Source organism: Grus americana, chromosome 2 (assembly GCF_028858705.1).
Source record: "Grus americana isolate bGruAme1 chromosome 2, bGruAme1.mat, whole genome shotgun sequence".
NCBI classification, from domain to species: Eukaryota; Metazoa; Chordata; class Aves; order Gruiformes; family Gruidae; genus Grus; species Grus americana.
Genome location: NC_072853.1, coordinates 141,725,432 through 141,744,399, shown reverse-complemented (window position 1 = coordinate 141,744,399; position 18,968 = coordinate 141,725,432). Strand labels below are relative to the sequence as shown.

At 42.5% G+C, this 18,968-nt stretch overlaps 1 protein-coding gene across 3 annotated transcripts in view; it reads left to right on the top strand.

The window, feature by feature from the left end:
* Window positions 1-18,968, top strand: part of DYNC1I1 (dynein cytoplasmic 1 intermediate chain 1) — a 194,014-nt gene that overhangs the window by 105,923 nt on the left and 69,123 nt on the right. For all 3 annotated transcript variants that reach the window (XM_054815545.1, XM_054815546.1, XM_054815544.1), the window contains exons 8-10: window positions 8,580-8,742; window positions 9,905-10,004; window positions 15,087-15,212. In XM_054815545.1, coding sequence (XP_054671520.1) covers window positions 8,580-8,742; window positions 9,905-10,004; window positions 15,087-15,212 — 389 coding nt within the window. The remainder of the gene's footprint in view (window positions 1-8,579; window positions 8,743-9,904; window positions 10,005-15,086; window positions 15,213-18,968) is intronic.

The window sequence follows — 18,968 nt, the reverse complement described above, 5'->3', positions numbered from 1 at the left end:
TGGCTCAAACAGCCTGCTTACATGAAAGATTTAAAATGTGAATGCCAGGCATTCCAGCGGCTCCATAAAGTTGGTTGGTCTTTGGAGGTACTTAGAGCCTATAACTGTCTGCCTCCTTGAGAGGGGCACGCTTAAACCTAGTGGTGGTCAGGAATCCTCCAGAAGAAAGCCATTTCACTGGAAAATGTTGACCATCAAAATTTTTTGTAGGAGCTGCCCCCAGGGAACTTAAGGTTAAAGCTGAAACCAGGCAGGTCCAGCCCTTCTATCCATTTCTCTGGATTGAGACACTCTGCAGGGTTACAAGAGACAAAAATTCAGATTACTACTTCTTTCTGGTGCAGACAAGAGACATGTGTTGAAGTGGTGCATGTCAGCATTGGACATAGTAGATATGCTGAGCGTCTCTTGTTTCCTTCTCTTGGACCTGTTCTAGCTTTCGTAATTAGAAGAGGGATGTGAAATTTGGTCTTCCTCATCTGGGAATTTACTGGAGTATTGGTTATTCTGATGTGTCGCCTTGAACAGTCAATGCTCACCCCTGTATGGAGTGGGGGAAAAAGAGCTGAAATATCAGCAGCTCCGGGGTGAGAGGAAATGAGTTTCTTCTCCAGCATTTCTTAGCTCTGCATTGCCAGGACTGTTCACAACGCTGTTCACCCTCTTGCAAGGTAACTTCCTCAGGCAGGGCCTAAGCCACTTTGTGCTGTGGTGATCATTATTGGGATGATTCTGTGACCTTGTCTTTGTTTTCCACAAGAAAATCTCACTATGGGAAAAATATGGAGTTGTTTTACAGAGAAGGCCATGAAATTGTTAACTGTGAATACAGCAGTGGATGCTCCTTTCTTATTCAGGGGAGCCTGACATGATTTATATCAGTGTCCAAAAAAACGTGAGTCTGGTGTATAGTGCCCACATTTGGTATCCTCACACACCAAAGTGAGTTGCAGTACCAGCCATGCTGTTTTGATTATACATTGATCTTTCTTCCCTCTTACGAGCATCAGAGAAATCACCCATGCCATAAATCCTGCAGCGTCCGTTGCTCATTAGGTCCTTGTAGAAACATGAAGGGGGGAACTCACGCCTCCCACCCCTCATCCTTCTGCTTCTCCCAGGGCCCCCAGGCACCACTGCCGTGGGCGGAGGGGAACAGCAGGAGCAGAGGTGACAGCAGGAGTAGGAGTCACACAAGAGTCTGCAAAGGCAGAACTGAAGACATAAGCAAGAAACATGGCAACATTGGAAAACTTACTTTTTCCTAAAAATTACTCTCCCTCCAAAACTGTAGGCTCAACTCACAGGTGGGCTCTAGCAGTCACTGGACCTAGCACAGTATCTCTTTTACTGATGACAACAGGAAGCCATAAAACCCCGTATCACTGCACTTAAGCACTGTCCTGCATTGCCGCATGTCCCTCTAGTATTCAGCTTACAGCTGATCCCACCCCCATTTATTTCCACATAAAACTAACGCTAGCGCTTATACCTGGGGAGAAAGCACAAACGCCTGCATGATGAGAAGAAAAAAAAATCTAAATACATTCCTGAACTGATTTATTCCATTTTTTCATGGGCTTTCAAGTTAGCCTTTTACATACTTTGCTGACCAAGCAACACCGCCAACATCTTTTCTTTGTTATGTTTTAGTCTCGGGGCAGTGCTCCCCTTCTCTGCCTAGCAGACCCCCCAGGAACGGTAGATGAACTGGGCTAGTTTAGTTGCGTGTCTCAGACACACAAACTGCAGGCTGTGCAAGCAAGGCACAGCTTGTTTCAGCAGAACCGGCTTTGTGAGGTGCTAACACTTGACTGGGTTCAAGAAAGAAGAAAACATGCTCATCGCCTGATAGAAAGTGAACTTGACCTGCAGGACGTGTTGTGACGGATAAAATAGTGGCATGCTTATGACTGGCGTTAAATGCTGTGAATCAAATGAAGCAGTCGTGCCCGAATTGACAGGGAATGGAGTCACATTTTTAGCGTTTGGTGTCGTTCTCTCCCTGTTGGCTTTAGCCCTTTTGCCAACAAAATCCTGTTTTCCTCTCTGTTGTAATCACCCTTCTCATGTTCTGAGCAACATTCAGAGTTTGAAGCCATCGTTTGTGTTTCATGGAAGTGATTAAAACCATGTTACAAGTCAAACAGGAGTTTAGAAGAACATTTCCTGTCGGTGCTGCACTGTGTGCCTACTCAGAATTAATAGCTTTTCTGCAAATTAGCACATAATGGGTTAAAAGCATGTTTATGTTGGCATTAAGTACTCTGGCTTCTTTTTCTCTGCAAGGCAAGACAATATTTTGCAAACTTTTTAAAGAATCTCTAATAGATATTATAGTGGCGCCATTCACGCTGCTATATAGTAGTTAAGGCTGTGTCAGCACTTCCATTATGAATCCTGTTTTTCAGGGATTTATAACCCAGCCGTAAAAATTTGCTCTGGGCTGAAATTTGGTTTCAGCTCAGGGAGCACATTTTTTAACAGATTTAAAAAAATCAGCATGGCCTTTTTTGAGTTATAGGAGTGTAAGAAAAAAAAACCATGGGAGAGAGAAGTGTGAGGAGAGAAAGGCAGACGATTTTTTCACTAATATAACACAAAAATAGGTCAGGATTAAAAATAAAGCTTGGTTCCAGTCTGTTCAGTCTCCCTCTCCCCAAGCCGACAGGACAGGAGTGCTCTATTTTTATAATGGTATTTTAAGAGGAAATGTGATTTTTTTTTTCTCTGTGGTTTATAGGTAGTCCAATTTAATTCTACAGACATTTATTGCATGCTTAATTTCCTCATCTTCCCCCCGCATACCCCAGAGTTGCTCTGCGGGGTTTGGTGGGATTATTCAGCAGGCACGGCTGTTTGCAGGGTCTGACCCTAGTTCTGGACCTGCCTCAGCATTGCCGTAAGGCACAGTGCACCTGCAGTAGGGCAGCCTGCCTGGTACAACACCTCTTGCACGACTGCAATGTCACGGAGGTGCTAAGGGCAGAGATGTGGCTCGAGCCCCCCGAAGTGTTTCTGGAGTGAGAGGTGAAGATCTGGCTTGTTGACTGTTTGAAGCATATGAAGCTGTGGGACCCTCCTGTGTTTCTTCCACGGTGCTGCCTGTTGTCACCCATATCGCAGGTACGTGGTGTCCCCACCATCCTTGGAAGAGCCGAGTGTGGGATACCTGCTGGTGAACTGGGCTGGGCTCTGCCTGTTCCCAGCCTCTCCTGACCACGTAAACAAGAGACTGGTCCTAAACTGTGGCATCAAGTGGGTTGGGGCTTTCCACCGGCAGAGAGCTCTGGAGCTCCACCTAAGGCGCCTCTTTGTGTCAGTAAAAACCACATGAACAGCGGGACGGGCTGGGTCTTGAAAGTGGGCCTCAACCTGCGTTTATCTGAAGCCATTGATATATCCACAGAAACTCGCATGAAAGGCTGTGATGGAGGAGGCTGGGATCTGCACCTTCAAAGTACTGCTGTGCCCCCCTCTCACCCTGGCCCTGTGTGTGGGGCTCGGGTGTCCACGTGGCAGGCTGTGGCGGGGGAGATGGTTTAGCTGTCACCAGCTCAGGCATCAGTATGGGAGAAGCAAGACAAGGTTGCCGGCTTTGCCCCTGTGATCTCTGAGGTTTGTAATAGCCTGTAACACCACAGTTTCACTGCTGCTGACACCGCAGAGAGCTCAGGGGGGCTGACCCATCCTGATAGCCCAGCTCAGGCATGCTCAGGGATGGTGCTCAGCACACCCCTGGAGAAGCACCATCAATGGGAACAGCCCTGCCTGGCACAGTTTCAAATTTAAGGCTCTGGACCCTGCTACTCCAGAAGTGAAAAACCCCTACATGCACCTGGAAATCTCTCTTTACATATTCAGCAATTGTGCCATGCAGGGGCTTGCGTTTTAAACCCAACACAACCAGGATACAGCCCATATCAAACCAGGATACGGCACACATCAAGCCTGACATGAAAGCGAGAAGCACAAGAAAAACAAGAGGATCAAGGACGAAAAGCTGCTGAGAGCCCCTTAGCACCTTGCAGTTCTCACGCTGTACATTTCGACCATCCTCGGTCGTCAGCACATCTAAAGTTTACATGGGTTTAAATACACGCTGAAAGAAATAATACAGCTCTTAAAGGGGTTTTACTAATCTCCTTCTGTCTCTCGTTATATCTCTGGGCTCATAACAAGGCTGCTTCCTGCTTTAGTGTTTTTATTAGCTCGCCCTTTCTTTCGTTCACTTACTCTCTCTGTTCTTTTTTTTTTTTTTTTGTCTTTAATGGACTTCATTTCTTTTGTCAGGTTTTTACAATTGCTTAGGAGAATATTTTTTTATATTCTATTGTACTTATTTAAATGTGGGTCTCTTTTCTGTTGGGTTTTTTTTGGTTTGTTTTTTTTTTAATATCTTTTTGGCTCCCTTGGGAGAAGACTCGAATCCTGGTATTTAAATATTTTTGAATTTGATCCTGCACTGTTATCACAACTATTTATATTATATTTACTACAAACCTGGTTCTACCGGATAAGAACAAGTCTGCAGCATTTTTTATCATAGCTCCTAAAGACCCAAGGAAATGTTTTCATATTGGTTTTTTTTTTTGCTGTTTTGTCCAAGGAAATTTGTGGACAAAAGACCTAATCAGAATTTTGGTATTTCTGAGGATCATGTTAAATCACATGTGAAATAAAAAAATGCTCTTATTTTTCAGAAATAAGTGTTGAATAAATCTGGGGTTTTCATGTCACGTTCAATATTCGTTAAATATTCTAGACCTTTTTTGCTCATGCACAAGCGTTCCATGTCTTTCATTGTGGATGTACCTGGCATTTTCTTCCCCTGTGGTGTCCTCTGTGCATATATAACTGCACAGTGTTTTAATTTCAAATGTAAATGCCATTTTATTTTGTACAGTATTACACATTAACATGAGTACAGGGCTTCCTTGGTACATGTTACTGACCCCATAACCCCAGAGCTGCCCAGACCGCACTCTGCTTGTGGGTAGGGGATCCCATCGATGTTTCAGTGGACAGACGGGATGCCCGGTGGCCCTGTTAGGCAGAACTGGGTGGCCGCATCGTGGGTCCTCCTGCCGTGAGCTGTGTGGAGCCGCGGATGGGTTCAGCTCCTCGGGGTGGGAAGCAGAGCACAGGCACAATAGTTCATTACGAAGCTATGGTATAGAAACAAGAGCAAAGTACGAGTCTTCCTTTGCAGGAGCTTTCATTGCACGCCAGGCAATAAGCACGTAACTTTTAGCACTGGTAAGCTAAGCACTGGTGCTAGGCTTTGTTAGGTACGGAAGGTTAGATCTGGTTTGTTTGGGTTTTTTACACCAGGGAGAGCAGATACTTGAAGGCAAATGCTGTATTCTTACAGGGAATTTCTGAAGATGTTGTCACATCACATAGGTCTCTGTGACAAAATAAAACAAAAAATACTTTGATCAGCTACTTATATTTCTCAAGAGTTTTCCTTGAAGAAAGCCCATGTCTCTTGAAAGCTGAGATCAAAGTAACTGTAAGCTCCCAGATAGGAAGAAAAATTGCCGAAAATTACATAGATTCTTTTTATTTTATTCAAGGTAATGGACAGGCAGGGAGAAGGAACAAGGGGAAAATGGAAGTGGCTCTGAAAGATAAATGGTTAGAAAACCTTCATATTTGAAAGAACAAGCCTGTCTGTTTTGGGTTTTTTGCTTATACTTCATGTATTTGCAGTAGTTACAGCAATGTTTTACACTGGAAAAAGTAACGATGTTAACATTCTTGTAAGAAGAGATTGCCTCAAATAAAACTTCAGAGGCAGCCGAATGAAAGAAGAAAATAAGGTTAAAATATGAAGCTTAATATCGCCAGGGGGCATCTGGTGTGTCAGTCAGATGAATGAGGTAAGCTGATTTATGCCCTACAAACTTTAGCCAAGGTGTTTCTGATGCCGAAGAGGGTTTAATAGACTGCTGGCCTCCCACGGATCAGTGCGAACTGCAAGGGAGATTTTGCTGAGGTAGAACTGCAGTCATGTGTGTCTCCATTGCCTGTGAACACTCCACAGCTCCCAAGCTGTTTATTTTTTGCCTTTTCCCTTTCTATTGATTTTTGGTTGTATTTTCTTTGCCAGTTATAGTCAGCAAATGGCGGAGTAATAAATTTATATTTCCAAGCTGTAGAGAGGATTTGATTTAGCAAATAATTTTTACCATTTGGAGCGGTTTAAAATGAGTTTTCCAGTTGCCTTTGCAGTTATTTTCTCCCCTTTTATGCCGTTTTGCTGCATTGTCATGCTTGTTGTCTTTGATTCTCGGAAAGCGATGCTTTAGTGGTGACAGTGGGATATTGCCTCATTACAGGCTTCCTTGCCAGATGAGTTCCCTTAGTGCCAATTACTATTCAGCAGTGGATGCTGCAATAGGTCAACCTGTACTTTTTGCTAGTCACTCTTTTTTTTTTTTTTTTTCACATGCATTGCTTCTGTCTAAAGCACTTAGAGGCAAATTGTGCTCCTGCTTTGGTAATTGTCGCTCTGCTACTTAGGGGGACCATGCAGGGGGACGTAAATATTCTCTGGATGTGCGGAGCTCCACAGGGACCACTAACCTGGTGGTAGGAGACATAGGGCCAGGGCCATAGGAGATCATCAAAGGCTAAAGTTTCTAACTTCCTAGCTGCTTTGTCTCCTGAGGGCCAAATTACTTCTCCACCTTTTGCATTTTTCCTACTCTCTATATTTAGCCCAGGTGTAGTGCAGAGATTTTGTCTTCCAGAGCTAACGCTTTGACCAGTTGAAGCAAACCTAAGCGTGGTGGTAACAGCCTCTCGCAGCCACAGGGAGAGCTCTGAAAGCAAGTACTCTGAAAATCGGGGGAGCCGAGTAATGCTGACCGTGTCACTACTCCTGCTTGCTGTTGCACCTTTCAGTCTCTCCTTGCCCCTGGGGCTGGTGGTGGCGGTGTACTTGGGCACCAGCGCTCACAAATCTAGTGTGAACCACGGGAAAATCAGGCAGTAAGCAAGGGCTACATCTCCCTGATAGCTGAAAGAAGCTGGGTGGCATGGCACAGCAACTGGAAAATAATTTCAAACTGCAACTTTAAACTCTGTCACTCGTCATTTAATTAAACATGAAGATATGTATGACAGGGCTGGGAGTTAAACTTTGATGTCTCCTGGGTGTTCTCTGAGGCACCGTGCTGAATTATCTTTTTTGGCTGCTGGTGTTTTAACCCCATATGGCCCAGGGAGACTGCATGCTCATTTTCACAAGTAAACACCTCAAATCTGTAGTGTAAAGCCAATGCAGGAGACCTTTGATCGACAGTTAAACTCTAAGTACGAGTCTCTGTACTTTTGCAATAAATCTGTTTATGATATGTTGTTGTTCCTGTACCTAATTATAAATTTGGAACAAAATTCTCTGTTAGCATAATTCCTGTGATGTCAACAGAGCTTTTCATGCTGGGAATTTAAGCTAGTTGCAAGGTTTGTTTGGTGTAACTGTGAAGATACTAACGGCATTTTTTGAAATACAAGTAGTTCTGAAACATAACTAAAATGATGGTTTAAAAGCATGTGTGGGCAAAGGCATAGTTGATATACAACATTGCCACAATATCAATATGACTCTGCTAGTATAATTGAGAACAGAATTTTGCACCATAGCAATAGCAGCATCCCAATTTCCTTTCTCTCTGATGCTCACATTTCAGTTGGAATTTACCAACAGGTCATTAAACTGATGGAGACATAGCATTGGTGCATCCTGCAAAAATACTGGTTTTCAAATGAAGGGCCATACTGGAAATACTGGTTTGGAAGTAAAGGTTTAGCATCTCTGTGTACGTGTAAAGAAGCAACTTCATCTTGTGGGGGCCAGGCTATCCTAATCAGTGCCCGAAACGGCTCCTACCCCCTCCCAGGGCAGCTTTGGCCATGAGTCAATAGCATTTGTTGCTCTGGCTCTTAGGATTCCTCTGCAAGGAATAAAACTGCCTTAAAGAAACTGATGTGTGGTCGGTTGCTTTCAATTTTGCTGCCTCAGAGAATATCTTTGGTTATTTACTTCATTGCTTCACAAAAGCTCTAAAGCAGAGACAGAATTTATCAGTGACACCAAGGAGAAATGGGAAGAAGTGAAGGGAGAGATTATGTGAGCCCTTTTAACACAAAGAACTGTAGTATAAGTTAAGAAGATTATTTTATCTTTGGCTCCTCTGACAGGTCCCCTGTTACATAAGTGTTCTGGTTTTTTGAGTTAGGTATTGCCTAAACGTCAGTCACAGCCATTTCCTGAAATAGGAACACTGAGTTTATTTAATTTGGGGGGGTTTAAGTATTTTCCATGTCAGAATAATAAATATATAAGATATAGGATCTCTTCTATGTAAATGCTACATTCTGGGAATATATAGGAGTATGTTTAGATATACTAAAAAGTTCTTAGTCATGATTTTAAGAGTAAAGCTTTGATTTTTGTCCTGACATTGCTACGACAAGCTTTCATGTCAAAAGAAACCCACTGAAGATGTTGATTCATTGGGAAAGGGGTGAAATGTCATACTCTTAACTACATCTTTTCATTTCCCAAGCTCCTCCTAGAGAACTGACAGAAGAAGAAAAACAGCAAGTTCTCCATTCAGAAGAATTCCTGATATTTTTTGACCGGACAATACGTGTAATTGAGCGAGCTTTAGCTGAAGATTCGGACATCTTCTTTGACTACAGTGGCAGAGATGTAGAAGAGAAAGATGGGTCAGTTTGGGATTTGTTTGCTTTTGTAAAATAACCTTTATAAAAATAATACCAATGCCAGGAAGCTTTAATTTTGGAACTAAACTAACATTTTTACAGTTAAGAAAAGTTTAAAACCTCTCCGTGAAGGCCTGGGTCACTATGTTAGTCTAAATTATTTTGTAAAATAGCTTCATGCTTTTTTGCTCTGGGTTTTTTTCTTTGATGTGTTATGCAGGTGGTTTAATTTGGGGTTTTTTTTTGGGGGGGATGAAATTTCAAATTCTGAAGAAAAACATTAATAATTGAAATAGATAAATGTGTGTGTACACATTTATGTGTAGATGTGCATGCATATGTTCCAGTGTGCTTGTATCATGATATTTTTACAAATTCAAATTGCTTTTGTTTATATTCTACTACTGCCTCAGGTCTGTAATGGATCCCACTGTGCTATGCATTGTGTGGATGAAAATGATGATCTCCCAAAGTGTTTGCAATCTAAACACATAAGACAAGAGGTGACAGGTTGTGTATTCAGCAATTGGTAGGGGAGTAGAAGAAGCAAAACTTGTTAGTAGAATAGGAAGTGTTTAGATTTCAACAGCTGCGTATCCGATGAAGCCTCATGGCATATCAGTAGCTGTGTTGCACTGAAGTTACTTACTGGAGGTTACTCTAGAGCATTGCTCCTATGACCAGCTAAATGCATCGGTTTGGCAGTGTTGGACCAGCAGCGAGCCACCCTAACAGTGCCAGAAGGCATCCAGGCATCCACCATCTCCATTGCTGGGAGGAGGTGCTGTACCTTTAATATTTCAGGAATCAAAAATAACAGAGATTTGGTTATAGCGTGGAGGTGAAGATTCAGAAAAGGGGGAGCTTAATGCTGGGGCCAGGTTTGGTCCTGAGACACAAAGGTGGCAGAGGTGGCCGAGGGTGACCCAGAAGAGTGAGGAAGGCAATGGGAAATTAAGAAATGTGGTTTTGTGAAACAGATGTAAAATTTGTTCCTTGGTGCAGATTTGTTATCAGCAAGATAGTGAGAGCAATTAAATCAAGGTGGCAGACTTCCCCAGGCTGGGCAGAGATTTGAGAAGTAGTAGTCAGAAACTTTCACGTTGTTTTTCACAGCATTTAAATGCTGGTACTTCAAAATGTCACTTTGTTTGAATTCATACAGAGATGTTCAAGCAGGAGCCAACCTTTCCTTTAACCGTCAGTTTTATGATGAGCACTGGTCAAAGCATCGTGTCGTCACCTGTATGGATTGGTCTCTTCAGGTAAGATGTGAAGCTGGGAGAAGTTTCCATATCCCTTCCAACTTCTCCCTTAAAGAACACGTCCAGCCTGTTTGCCCTTTGTTCTGCAGACTATGATGTTATTTTTTTATCTAACAGCAGGGCCCTGAATGAGCAAATGTGTGTTTCTCTGTAAGGAAGAGCAGTGGGCAATAATGAAACTGTCATTTTTTTGAAGTATGTTACTTGGTCTTCAAAACCAGGATGTTGTATTAAATCTATAGGTTAACAAACCTACTAAGATGAAGGAGTCTTTACTTTTCCTCCCCTCTCCACTCCCTCAGCACATGGAATTTTTTTTAGGACAAAAGGTTTAAAATTGAACCAATTAAAAATAATTTCCTAAATATGTAACAATTGATTTAATAAATAGTTATACATAATAATATATAAAATAACAAATAAGAATAGTGAGGAATAAAATTTATTTTTCTAATATACTAAAACTCAAAATGTGAATCTGAACAACTTGAAAAGATTAAAAAGAGGTCTTTTGAAAAATGCTGAGTCCTGTCTCAGTCCGATGGAAGAGGAGGCTGCAGCTGGCCAGGGGGCATGCTAAAGCAGCGTGCCTGGAACGTGCACCGCAAAGCATTGTCATATTGCAAAATAAAACTGACGATAGAGCTGCTTAAGCTTCCCAAAACCAATACAGCCGCATCAGCAAAGCACAGAAACCAGCTTAATTAGTTACTCTGTTGGAGAGCTGGGATTAGCACACACACATCACCACAGGTTCTGTCAAATTCATTCGGTCCCAGTTTCGCTCCAGCCACCCTCATCCTCTCTGCTTCATCCCTGTTAGCCCATTCCTAGGTTCCAGCCTGGAGCAAAGCAGCTGCTTTCCCTGGGGAGGAAACCAGAGAGATTCTGCTCCAGGGTCCTGGAGCAGATTCAAATTCATCTGTATTGTGGACCTAAGCTTTGCTTAGCCTAACCTTAGAAGTAGCTGCTCTTTCTGCGCTATGTTAGGTGTTGCACATGGAGACAGCATGCGTTTAAGGCCAAGCACGTAAATGGTGCATGTGGGCTGGAGGGAAGCAGTGGATAAGGACCACAGTGACTCTCGCATCCATCCTTCTCTCCTTCCCCTTGAAATAGCAGCAGGGCTGCTTCCATCTCTCCAGGTGCTTCTCAGCTAAGGTGGCAGCTGACTGCACAGAGGAGAGGACTTGGAGGGTCTCACCAAGCATCGCTGGTAGGCTGTGCAGGTCTGGCTGTCCCACCAGGTGTGGTGCACAACAGCCAGCTGCAGAGAGGCTTCTTGTAATATCCAGCTCGCGCCATGTCTGTGAAATGAAGGATTTATCCCTTTGCTTTCATACAAAATATCAGCTTAACAACAGGTATGCACTGCTGTGACGTGGGTGGCCTTTAAGCACATATGGATTTCCACAGAAATCAAATATAAGCCTGAGGAAACACTTATCTTAGGTTGTTCACTTGTTCAGGGGCTGGAAATTACATGGAATTCTTATCTGATATTTTCCTAACAGGCAGCTCTTACTGTATTCCCAGGGCAGCAAGAAAAAAAGCCGCCTCAGAAGAGCACTGCCAAATGTAATTGCTCAGCCCCTGGGGCTCGCAGGCATGTTCTGCTTCCCACCTCTTTGTTCCAGGGTGGCCCCTCCTGCCTTCCCCTCCGTTAACTCCTCATGCTCAGCTCCCTGGCACCCCAGCGGGGGCTCCTCCGCCCCGGCTTCTTCTCCATGCCGGGGGGGCTTCTGCACGCCGCCCTACGCTAGTTTGGGAGGAGGGATTTGCTGCCTCTCTTGCCTGCTTTGAGGTGTGTCATGCGGCAGGAGCTGGAGCCGGACGGAGGTATTTCACCTAACCACTAGCTGCTCCACTTCTCACCCATGCTCCAGGACATGGCAGTGTCCGGTATGCCAAAGGATAACTTGAATAATCATGGGAACTGCAGAACACATTGCTCAATTTTCTGTGATAAAACTGTTGCTGCAAAACAGCCTGGAGGCAAATAGAAGCTTAATCAAACAAAGGACCTTGATGCATTGATTAAACAAGTTATTCTGTTCCCAGTCACATGTAAAATACTGTCCCAAACATGTGGGATCATTCATACCATTAAAGCTAACCCACTAGCCCCTTGATTCTTTTGCAGAGCAAAGGGGAAATGGCTTAGATGCTTCATCAAGGATCTAAGGGAAAGGCCCAACAGTGTAAACATAGAGAGTGGGATCACCTTGCTCTGTCCATGAGGAGGTAACTCAGCTCATCTGAAGCCACAGTCTCAGGGATACTGCTGTGTCTTTCTTGACTCTCAGGTGGCAGCCTTGAAAGCTGTTTCCCACAGCATCATTTCCACATTGTTTTCAGTTGCAGTCACAGGACAGCTGGGAACCTGGTGAGGACCGAAATTCTGTAAATGCGAGTAGATTGAATGAAGTGGCAAGTGTGCAATGCCAGCGTGGATTTAGGGTGCTGCACTTAGCTCTGCTTTTTTAAGAGTCAAAAAGCCTCATAATGGTGTTGCTCAGCTAGGTATGACCCCAGCGTCTGTGGAAACCTGAAACTGTATTTCCAGTCCGATGCATAAACTGTGATTGCAAAACCTATGTATAGACCAGCAAGATTAGAGTCTGTTTGTTTATGGCCAGACATGCCGCCAACCAGAACATGCTCGCTAAACTTTCCAGGAGCGTGAACCAACCCCAAAGTGCCTCCAAACTGGTGCTTCAGACCTGGTCACACGCCCTAGCTGGCTGCAGTCACGCCGGTGGAAGGGCTTGTCGCTTCTGCCTGCCAAGGTATCTGCCCCTGCACGACTGCGGGCTCAGCTGCTCGTGCGAATGGTACCTAACCTGTTCAGTCAAAACAAGGTGCCCTGGCAAGAGCCTGCTGCGCACTCTATTTACTTGGACCTGGGCCAACGTGGGATGAAAAGGTTCAAAGGAGAAGCTGAGCTCGCTGTTCAGAAGTGGTTGTAAACTCTGTTGCAGGAGAGAGAGTGAAGAGGGGGTGAGATGGATGAGAGCAGTGGAGGGCAAGCTGGTACAGCTGTGTCCAGAGAGGTGGTGCCTCAGGTGTGGGATTAAACCACCTTCAGGTCTTCCTCAGTTCTTGAGGAGGGAGAAGAGGTCGTTTGTCTGCTGCATGCTCTAACTCCCATGCAAGTGATTTGGGTGCTAAATTGCCCTTACAAGATGTGCCAGCAGCCAGGGTCTGCTGGGATGTAGGTACCACTCAGCCAAGGCTGCCCCAAAATGGGAAAGAGATGGCTATGGTGGCCACGTGTCGTCGCTGGTTCTCCCACACGTGAGTCCAGGCTCATTTGGAACAGTGAGCTTGAATAGAAAAATCATCAGCTCCATGATGTATTATCCACGGAAGTGTACACAAAGTGGGAAAGAACAGCTGCTGATGGCAAAAGTTATAGCTGTGTGCGTTATTTCTTCCAAATAGATTTTGAGACCTGAGAGGTTGAAACCTTGATAATAATGATATAAAAGGTAGTGGGGATTTTTTATTTATTTTTAAAATGCGTGGTGTGGACCAAATTCACAGCTCCCAATATTGGCAGTTTCTTTGTCCCACTTCTGTTATATCTACGAACTGCACTGTTCCCCTATAAAGTGGTGAATGGATTGGCAGGAATTTACCTGGGAATGACAAAAAGTGGCAATGATTTGCAGAGATCATTGAGGCTCAGTTTTGAGGGAAAGCATTCTTAGTTTACACGAGGAGGGTGTGGGTCCTGTGGAGCTTGGGCTGCTGGCTTGTTGGTCTGCAAAAGCCACGTGCTTTTCTCTGGACATGCCAGAGAGGGACTGTTTACAAGGGCAAGTAGTGATAGGACAAGGGGTAATGGGTTAAAGCTGAAAGAGGGTAGATTTAGATTAGATGTTAGAAAGAAATTCTTCACTGTGAGGGTGGCGAGGCACTGGAACAGGTTGCCCAGAGAAGCTGTGGATGCCCCATCCCTGGAAGTGTTCAAGGCCAGGTTGGATGGGGCTTTGGGCAACCTGGTCTTGTGGAGGGTGTCCCTGCCCATGGCAGGGGGGTTGGAACTAGATGATCTTTAAGGTCATTCCAACCCAAAGCAATTGATGATTCTATAAGGTCCACTGCCTTACTTTGACTATTTAGAGGGAAGGACAGAGGCTGCCAGAGGTGCCTAGGGTCAGACATGTGAGGGTGGAGAACTGGGTGCTATTGTATAGGCAGAAAGTAATTGATGTTTTGTGAGCAAATTGTTGCTTCTTATGGTGTTTTGAAATGATACAAGGTCATCAACAGAATGTGAAAATCTGACTTTTCATAAATGATACGTGTGTGTGTGTATATGTATATATATATAAACATAGCAAATGCATGTGTGTTGCATATCTACTTCTATACATAGTGGATAATGGGTGTACAAGAAAATATGGATCTGATTTTAAAGTGCTCATTGCATCAATCTTACTGAGTCAGTGGAATTCAAGGTCACCCTGTGCTTTACAAGATGACCTCAGCATCTTGCAAAATTGAGCTTCTGTGAAGAAAATGTTTTGTTTGCTATTTGAATCATCAAGAAGAGCTTTCAAGTTGATTCTACGCATAAGTGAATAGGAAGACTACATAATGAAATAAGAAAGAATAGTTTTCAGGAACATTGAAAAAACTGTGAATTTCAGAATAAAAGCAAGTCAATGCTATGGTCATAGTGTTTTCATTATCAAAATCAATTAAGACAACGGTTTGTCCCTGAAGAAATGGTTAAGCAAATAGATCAGAATTACTCAAGCTTTCGGATTTTTCCTCTTCCTTGCTTTGCATTCGCTTTATAAATATGCTGCTAGTTGTCTTTTCTGAGAATTACCTGCAGAAAATAACATTGCCTTTGTGGTATCTGAGAATAACTGAAGGAGAGCAAGGAGCAGGGGCTTTAAGGATGTCAAGGATGAGTAAAATAGAAAACCAAAATGAAGCTGAATACGATGTTGGGACTAGAGTGTATTATAATTAAAACCAGATATTGCACACTTAGTGTGAGATTATTTCTGTCTCATCTGATTTTGCATCCATCTTATTTCATTTGCTTTTTCTTTTTCTTTCTAGTACCCAGAGTTGATGGTTGCATCATATAACAATAATGAAGATGCTCCACATGAGCCTGATGGGGTAGCCTTGGTATGGAACATGAAGTTCAAGAAAACCACACCAGAATATGTTTTCCATTGTCAGGTAAGACTGAGGAAGCCATTAATTTCACGCTAGACAAAACAGAGTTTACTACGTGGTGCATCTGCCCACTGTTTATATGAAGAGGTTGAGGTTAAAAATAGGCATTTTTGGAAAAAATACAAGTGGCAGTCCAGTGTTTTTAGAAGGCAACCAGCCTTCTCAAACAATACTGAAAGCCTGTCAGGGCTGCGTGTCATTCTTTGTCTATTTAAAACAGTCCCTCGGAGATTTACTTTGTAAAGTCCTTGCACTTATGAAGTTACTGTGGTGTACCACTTCCTCACCCAGGCAGCAACATATGCCTTCCCACCCACATTAGCTTCCTCGCATCCTCTGCACTCCAAGCTGCCTACCCTTGCCTCAGTTCTGCTCAATATCAGGTTTTGCCTTTAAAATTGGGACGTACACTTTGCATTTCTGGGCATGGGTCTTGCTTACAGCTTGATAAAAACAGTCTTGATTACAAGGACTGCTCCAGCAATTCCTGTTTGTCCTTTAGGTTAGCAAATCAGTGTTTCACTTGACTCAATGCTACTTTATAACCATACTATTTTAGAAGTTTATGGACACTTCAAAAATAATTGTTTTTTATTCTATAGGTCTGTTTACTCCTCTTTTGCCACAGCTTTTGTGTGTGAAATGGCACAGCGTCATATTGACAGAAATGTTCTGCTCATTGGCTCTATCTCCATCAAACTGTCCAAACTGTGGACCAGGGCTTGGGCCAAACTTCCAACCTCTTCATTAATATCCTTCTGTGGTAATTAAATACAGGACAGTGGTACAGCCATATGGAAAAGTTTCAGCAAGTAAAACTGAACAATCAGAGATTAGTAAAATGCAGATTATTCTGCGGTAAAAATTGCTTCTCTTGGAAGGATATGTATTACCTGGCTAATTGTGTAAGCTAAGTGTCATTTTACATTGAAGGACCAAACATCTTTTTGAACTAAGTTTATGTTTGGACTTGGGTACATTATCAGATGTAACATAGTGGGAGGGAGTTGCTGGAATTGAAGTTACTGCTTCAACCCGATTAAGTAACCTTTAATTCTGGGCATGTTTTTCTAATTTGCTATACTGAAAAACAACTTCACAAAGAGTCTAGGCCTGCACAGCAAATATACCATACAGAATTATATACATATATATGTATGTGCGTGTATTACCTTTGAAATGAGAACTTGCATTTTTCTGGATATCATATTCGGCAGACTGATGTCTTCTTTCAGACTGCTTAAGATCTTAGCTCAGATCCCATGTTCAAATTCTTCTAGGATATACATGCAGTTTAATGTTTTCTTTAAAAAAACCCCAAAACATTCAAGAGAAGAGATTGCCCATTGCATTTTCAGGAGAATAATCCTTAAACTAGATTGATTTTGCAAGATAATAACCAGATTCAGGGTAGCCCTTCTGAGTACACAAAGGGGAGATTGACTACAGCCATAACAATGTGCTCTGTTAATTAAAAATTCTATCTAGTTTTAAAAGTAGGTACAGTTAAACAGGGGAGGTATGACTCACTAAATTGAAAGTATTGAGACAAGCTATAATTTCTATTAGAAAAACACACACAGTAAAAAGTAGTGGCCAGAGATTTGGCCTGGTTGAGCTTCTGTCTAGTTCTCCCTTGAAGTTGGATGTCCCCATTTTTAGAACTGGAACCTTAAAACCTGTGAATTGAGAGACACATATGGCACTGTGTTTTTACATGCATCCTGGATTCATCATCTTTCAGTTAAACGAAACCAGTTCTTCTGTCCATGAGAAATATTTATTTTCTTGGTCAAACTGTCCACAGATAATTTGCATTATCAGTCTGTTATGAGTTGGAATCATGTTTGAACCACCATTATGGGGTTTTTGACATGTGGAATATCTTCTGCATCTCAGATCGGATGGGGATACCCACATGAGATTAAACGGGGAACCAAAAAGCATGAGAGTTGGTCTCCTGAACACAGGTTTTGTTCTAACTGACTCAGATGGAAAATAAGAAAAAAAAATTATCTTAGCTCAGAGTCTGGAATTCAGATCTGTAGATCATCATGTTATTCTGTTAGTGGAAACCAACTGTATTATTAGTCAGCCCCATATCATTTATATTACCATTTTGCAAGAGAAACATTCCCTTATTCAGTCCTGATTCAGTCATTTCTCTAGGTCTTCTGTGAGACAGGCCCAATTTTAATTCCGCAATACACAACCTTAAAACAGTCCAGCCCAGCAGCTGGAGATGAACACATACCTTATCGTTACAGCTAGGTTGCCCAGATATGACAGGCGCAGTTCTTTGAGCGTATTTTCCCAATAGACCTCTATTTTCCTTTCCAAAGACTTTCTATAAAAATGTGTTCTTAATAAATACTATATGGTGCTGACTAATATACCTTTTGCCTTTCAATTTTTGGGCTCACAGAGCGAGATACAAGCAAGTAGAAACTCATTTCAGCTGTGGCAGTTGAGGAACTCATGCAAGCCACTTCTGAGGAGCTAAATCAATAAATAGGTTTATGAAGCCATTTCTGAAGAACTTCTAAGAAATTCCACCTCAGGAGTTCTGACAACATCAATAGATATAGATATGTGAAACATCTCTGGACAGCTAAAGAGTTGGCAGAACTTCAGCAGGTAGAACTTTAGATACCTGTTGTGCACATTTGGTAAATTCTGGAAGCTAGGAACCGTAATGTTTTTCTGTCCTTCCTGGTATATTATAGAGATTTAAGTGACATGATTACCAAGGAATTTCTTAATTTTCTTTACCTCTTTCTATGACTTTTTGTAATCTTACATAAGGTCATTGAAATGGTCATAATCAGAACAACAGGCTTTCCCACTTCCTTTTGCTGAAAGTTGCCAGATCCCAGAGGCTTCACCTAAAGTTGTCTGTCAGCCATGGCAGACAGTGATGCAAAAATCTACCAGCAATGATGTTCTTTCCTAAATCCAATCAGCAAAACATTTGATTTCAGGCCTCAAGTGTGAGGGATGATGTATTCTGTAAATGTTTATCTTAGCTGTTGTCACTAATGATCTTACTGTTATGAAATTCTTGCCCAATTTAAAGTCATATTAGGTTGTTGGCTCATTAATACAGTGTAGGTGGTAGTAAATTTCCTAGTTCTACAATATGTTGTGCTCCAAATACTGAGTTCAATTTTACTTAATATGCATTAAGGGAAAAATTACTATCAGCCAAGTGGACTTGTTTACTCATTAATTCATGTGAACTGCTATGTGATCGATCAAATCCTTTCTAAAAAAAACCAGTCCTACTGGCTTCTACTTCCTCCTCCTGTGGAATATTTCTTTTCTTCTGCTTGTTTTATTTTTGCCCTTCTTTGGGTTTTTATATTTCTACTTAACCCAGTGACATGCCGACAGTATTTTAGCTGGGACTCCCACAGATTTTTTCCTCTATAGCTCATCGTACATCTTTTTACCACAAGGTTAGAAATGGGAAAGCAAGGAAGAATGAGGGATCGGGCAATTTGTTCATTTGTTTTCCTATGCAAGCAAAAAAATGTTGTCTCAGAAGCAAAATCAAAGTGGAAGGGCAATATCATTTGCTAAAAGAATGATGCTCAATGCTTTCCTTAGGTAGTGAAGAATAACTTGAGCACGCAGTTAATACTGCAGAGTGCAGACTGGGAATGTCCTTGTAGGGGAGAGTCAGGAATCTCCTCTTCCCCCACGCTGGAGCATCACAAACTCTTGGTGTAATCCAGTGCATTCCAAAGGCAAAACCCA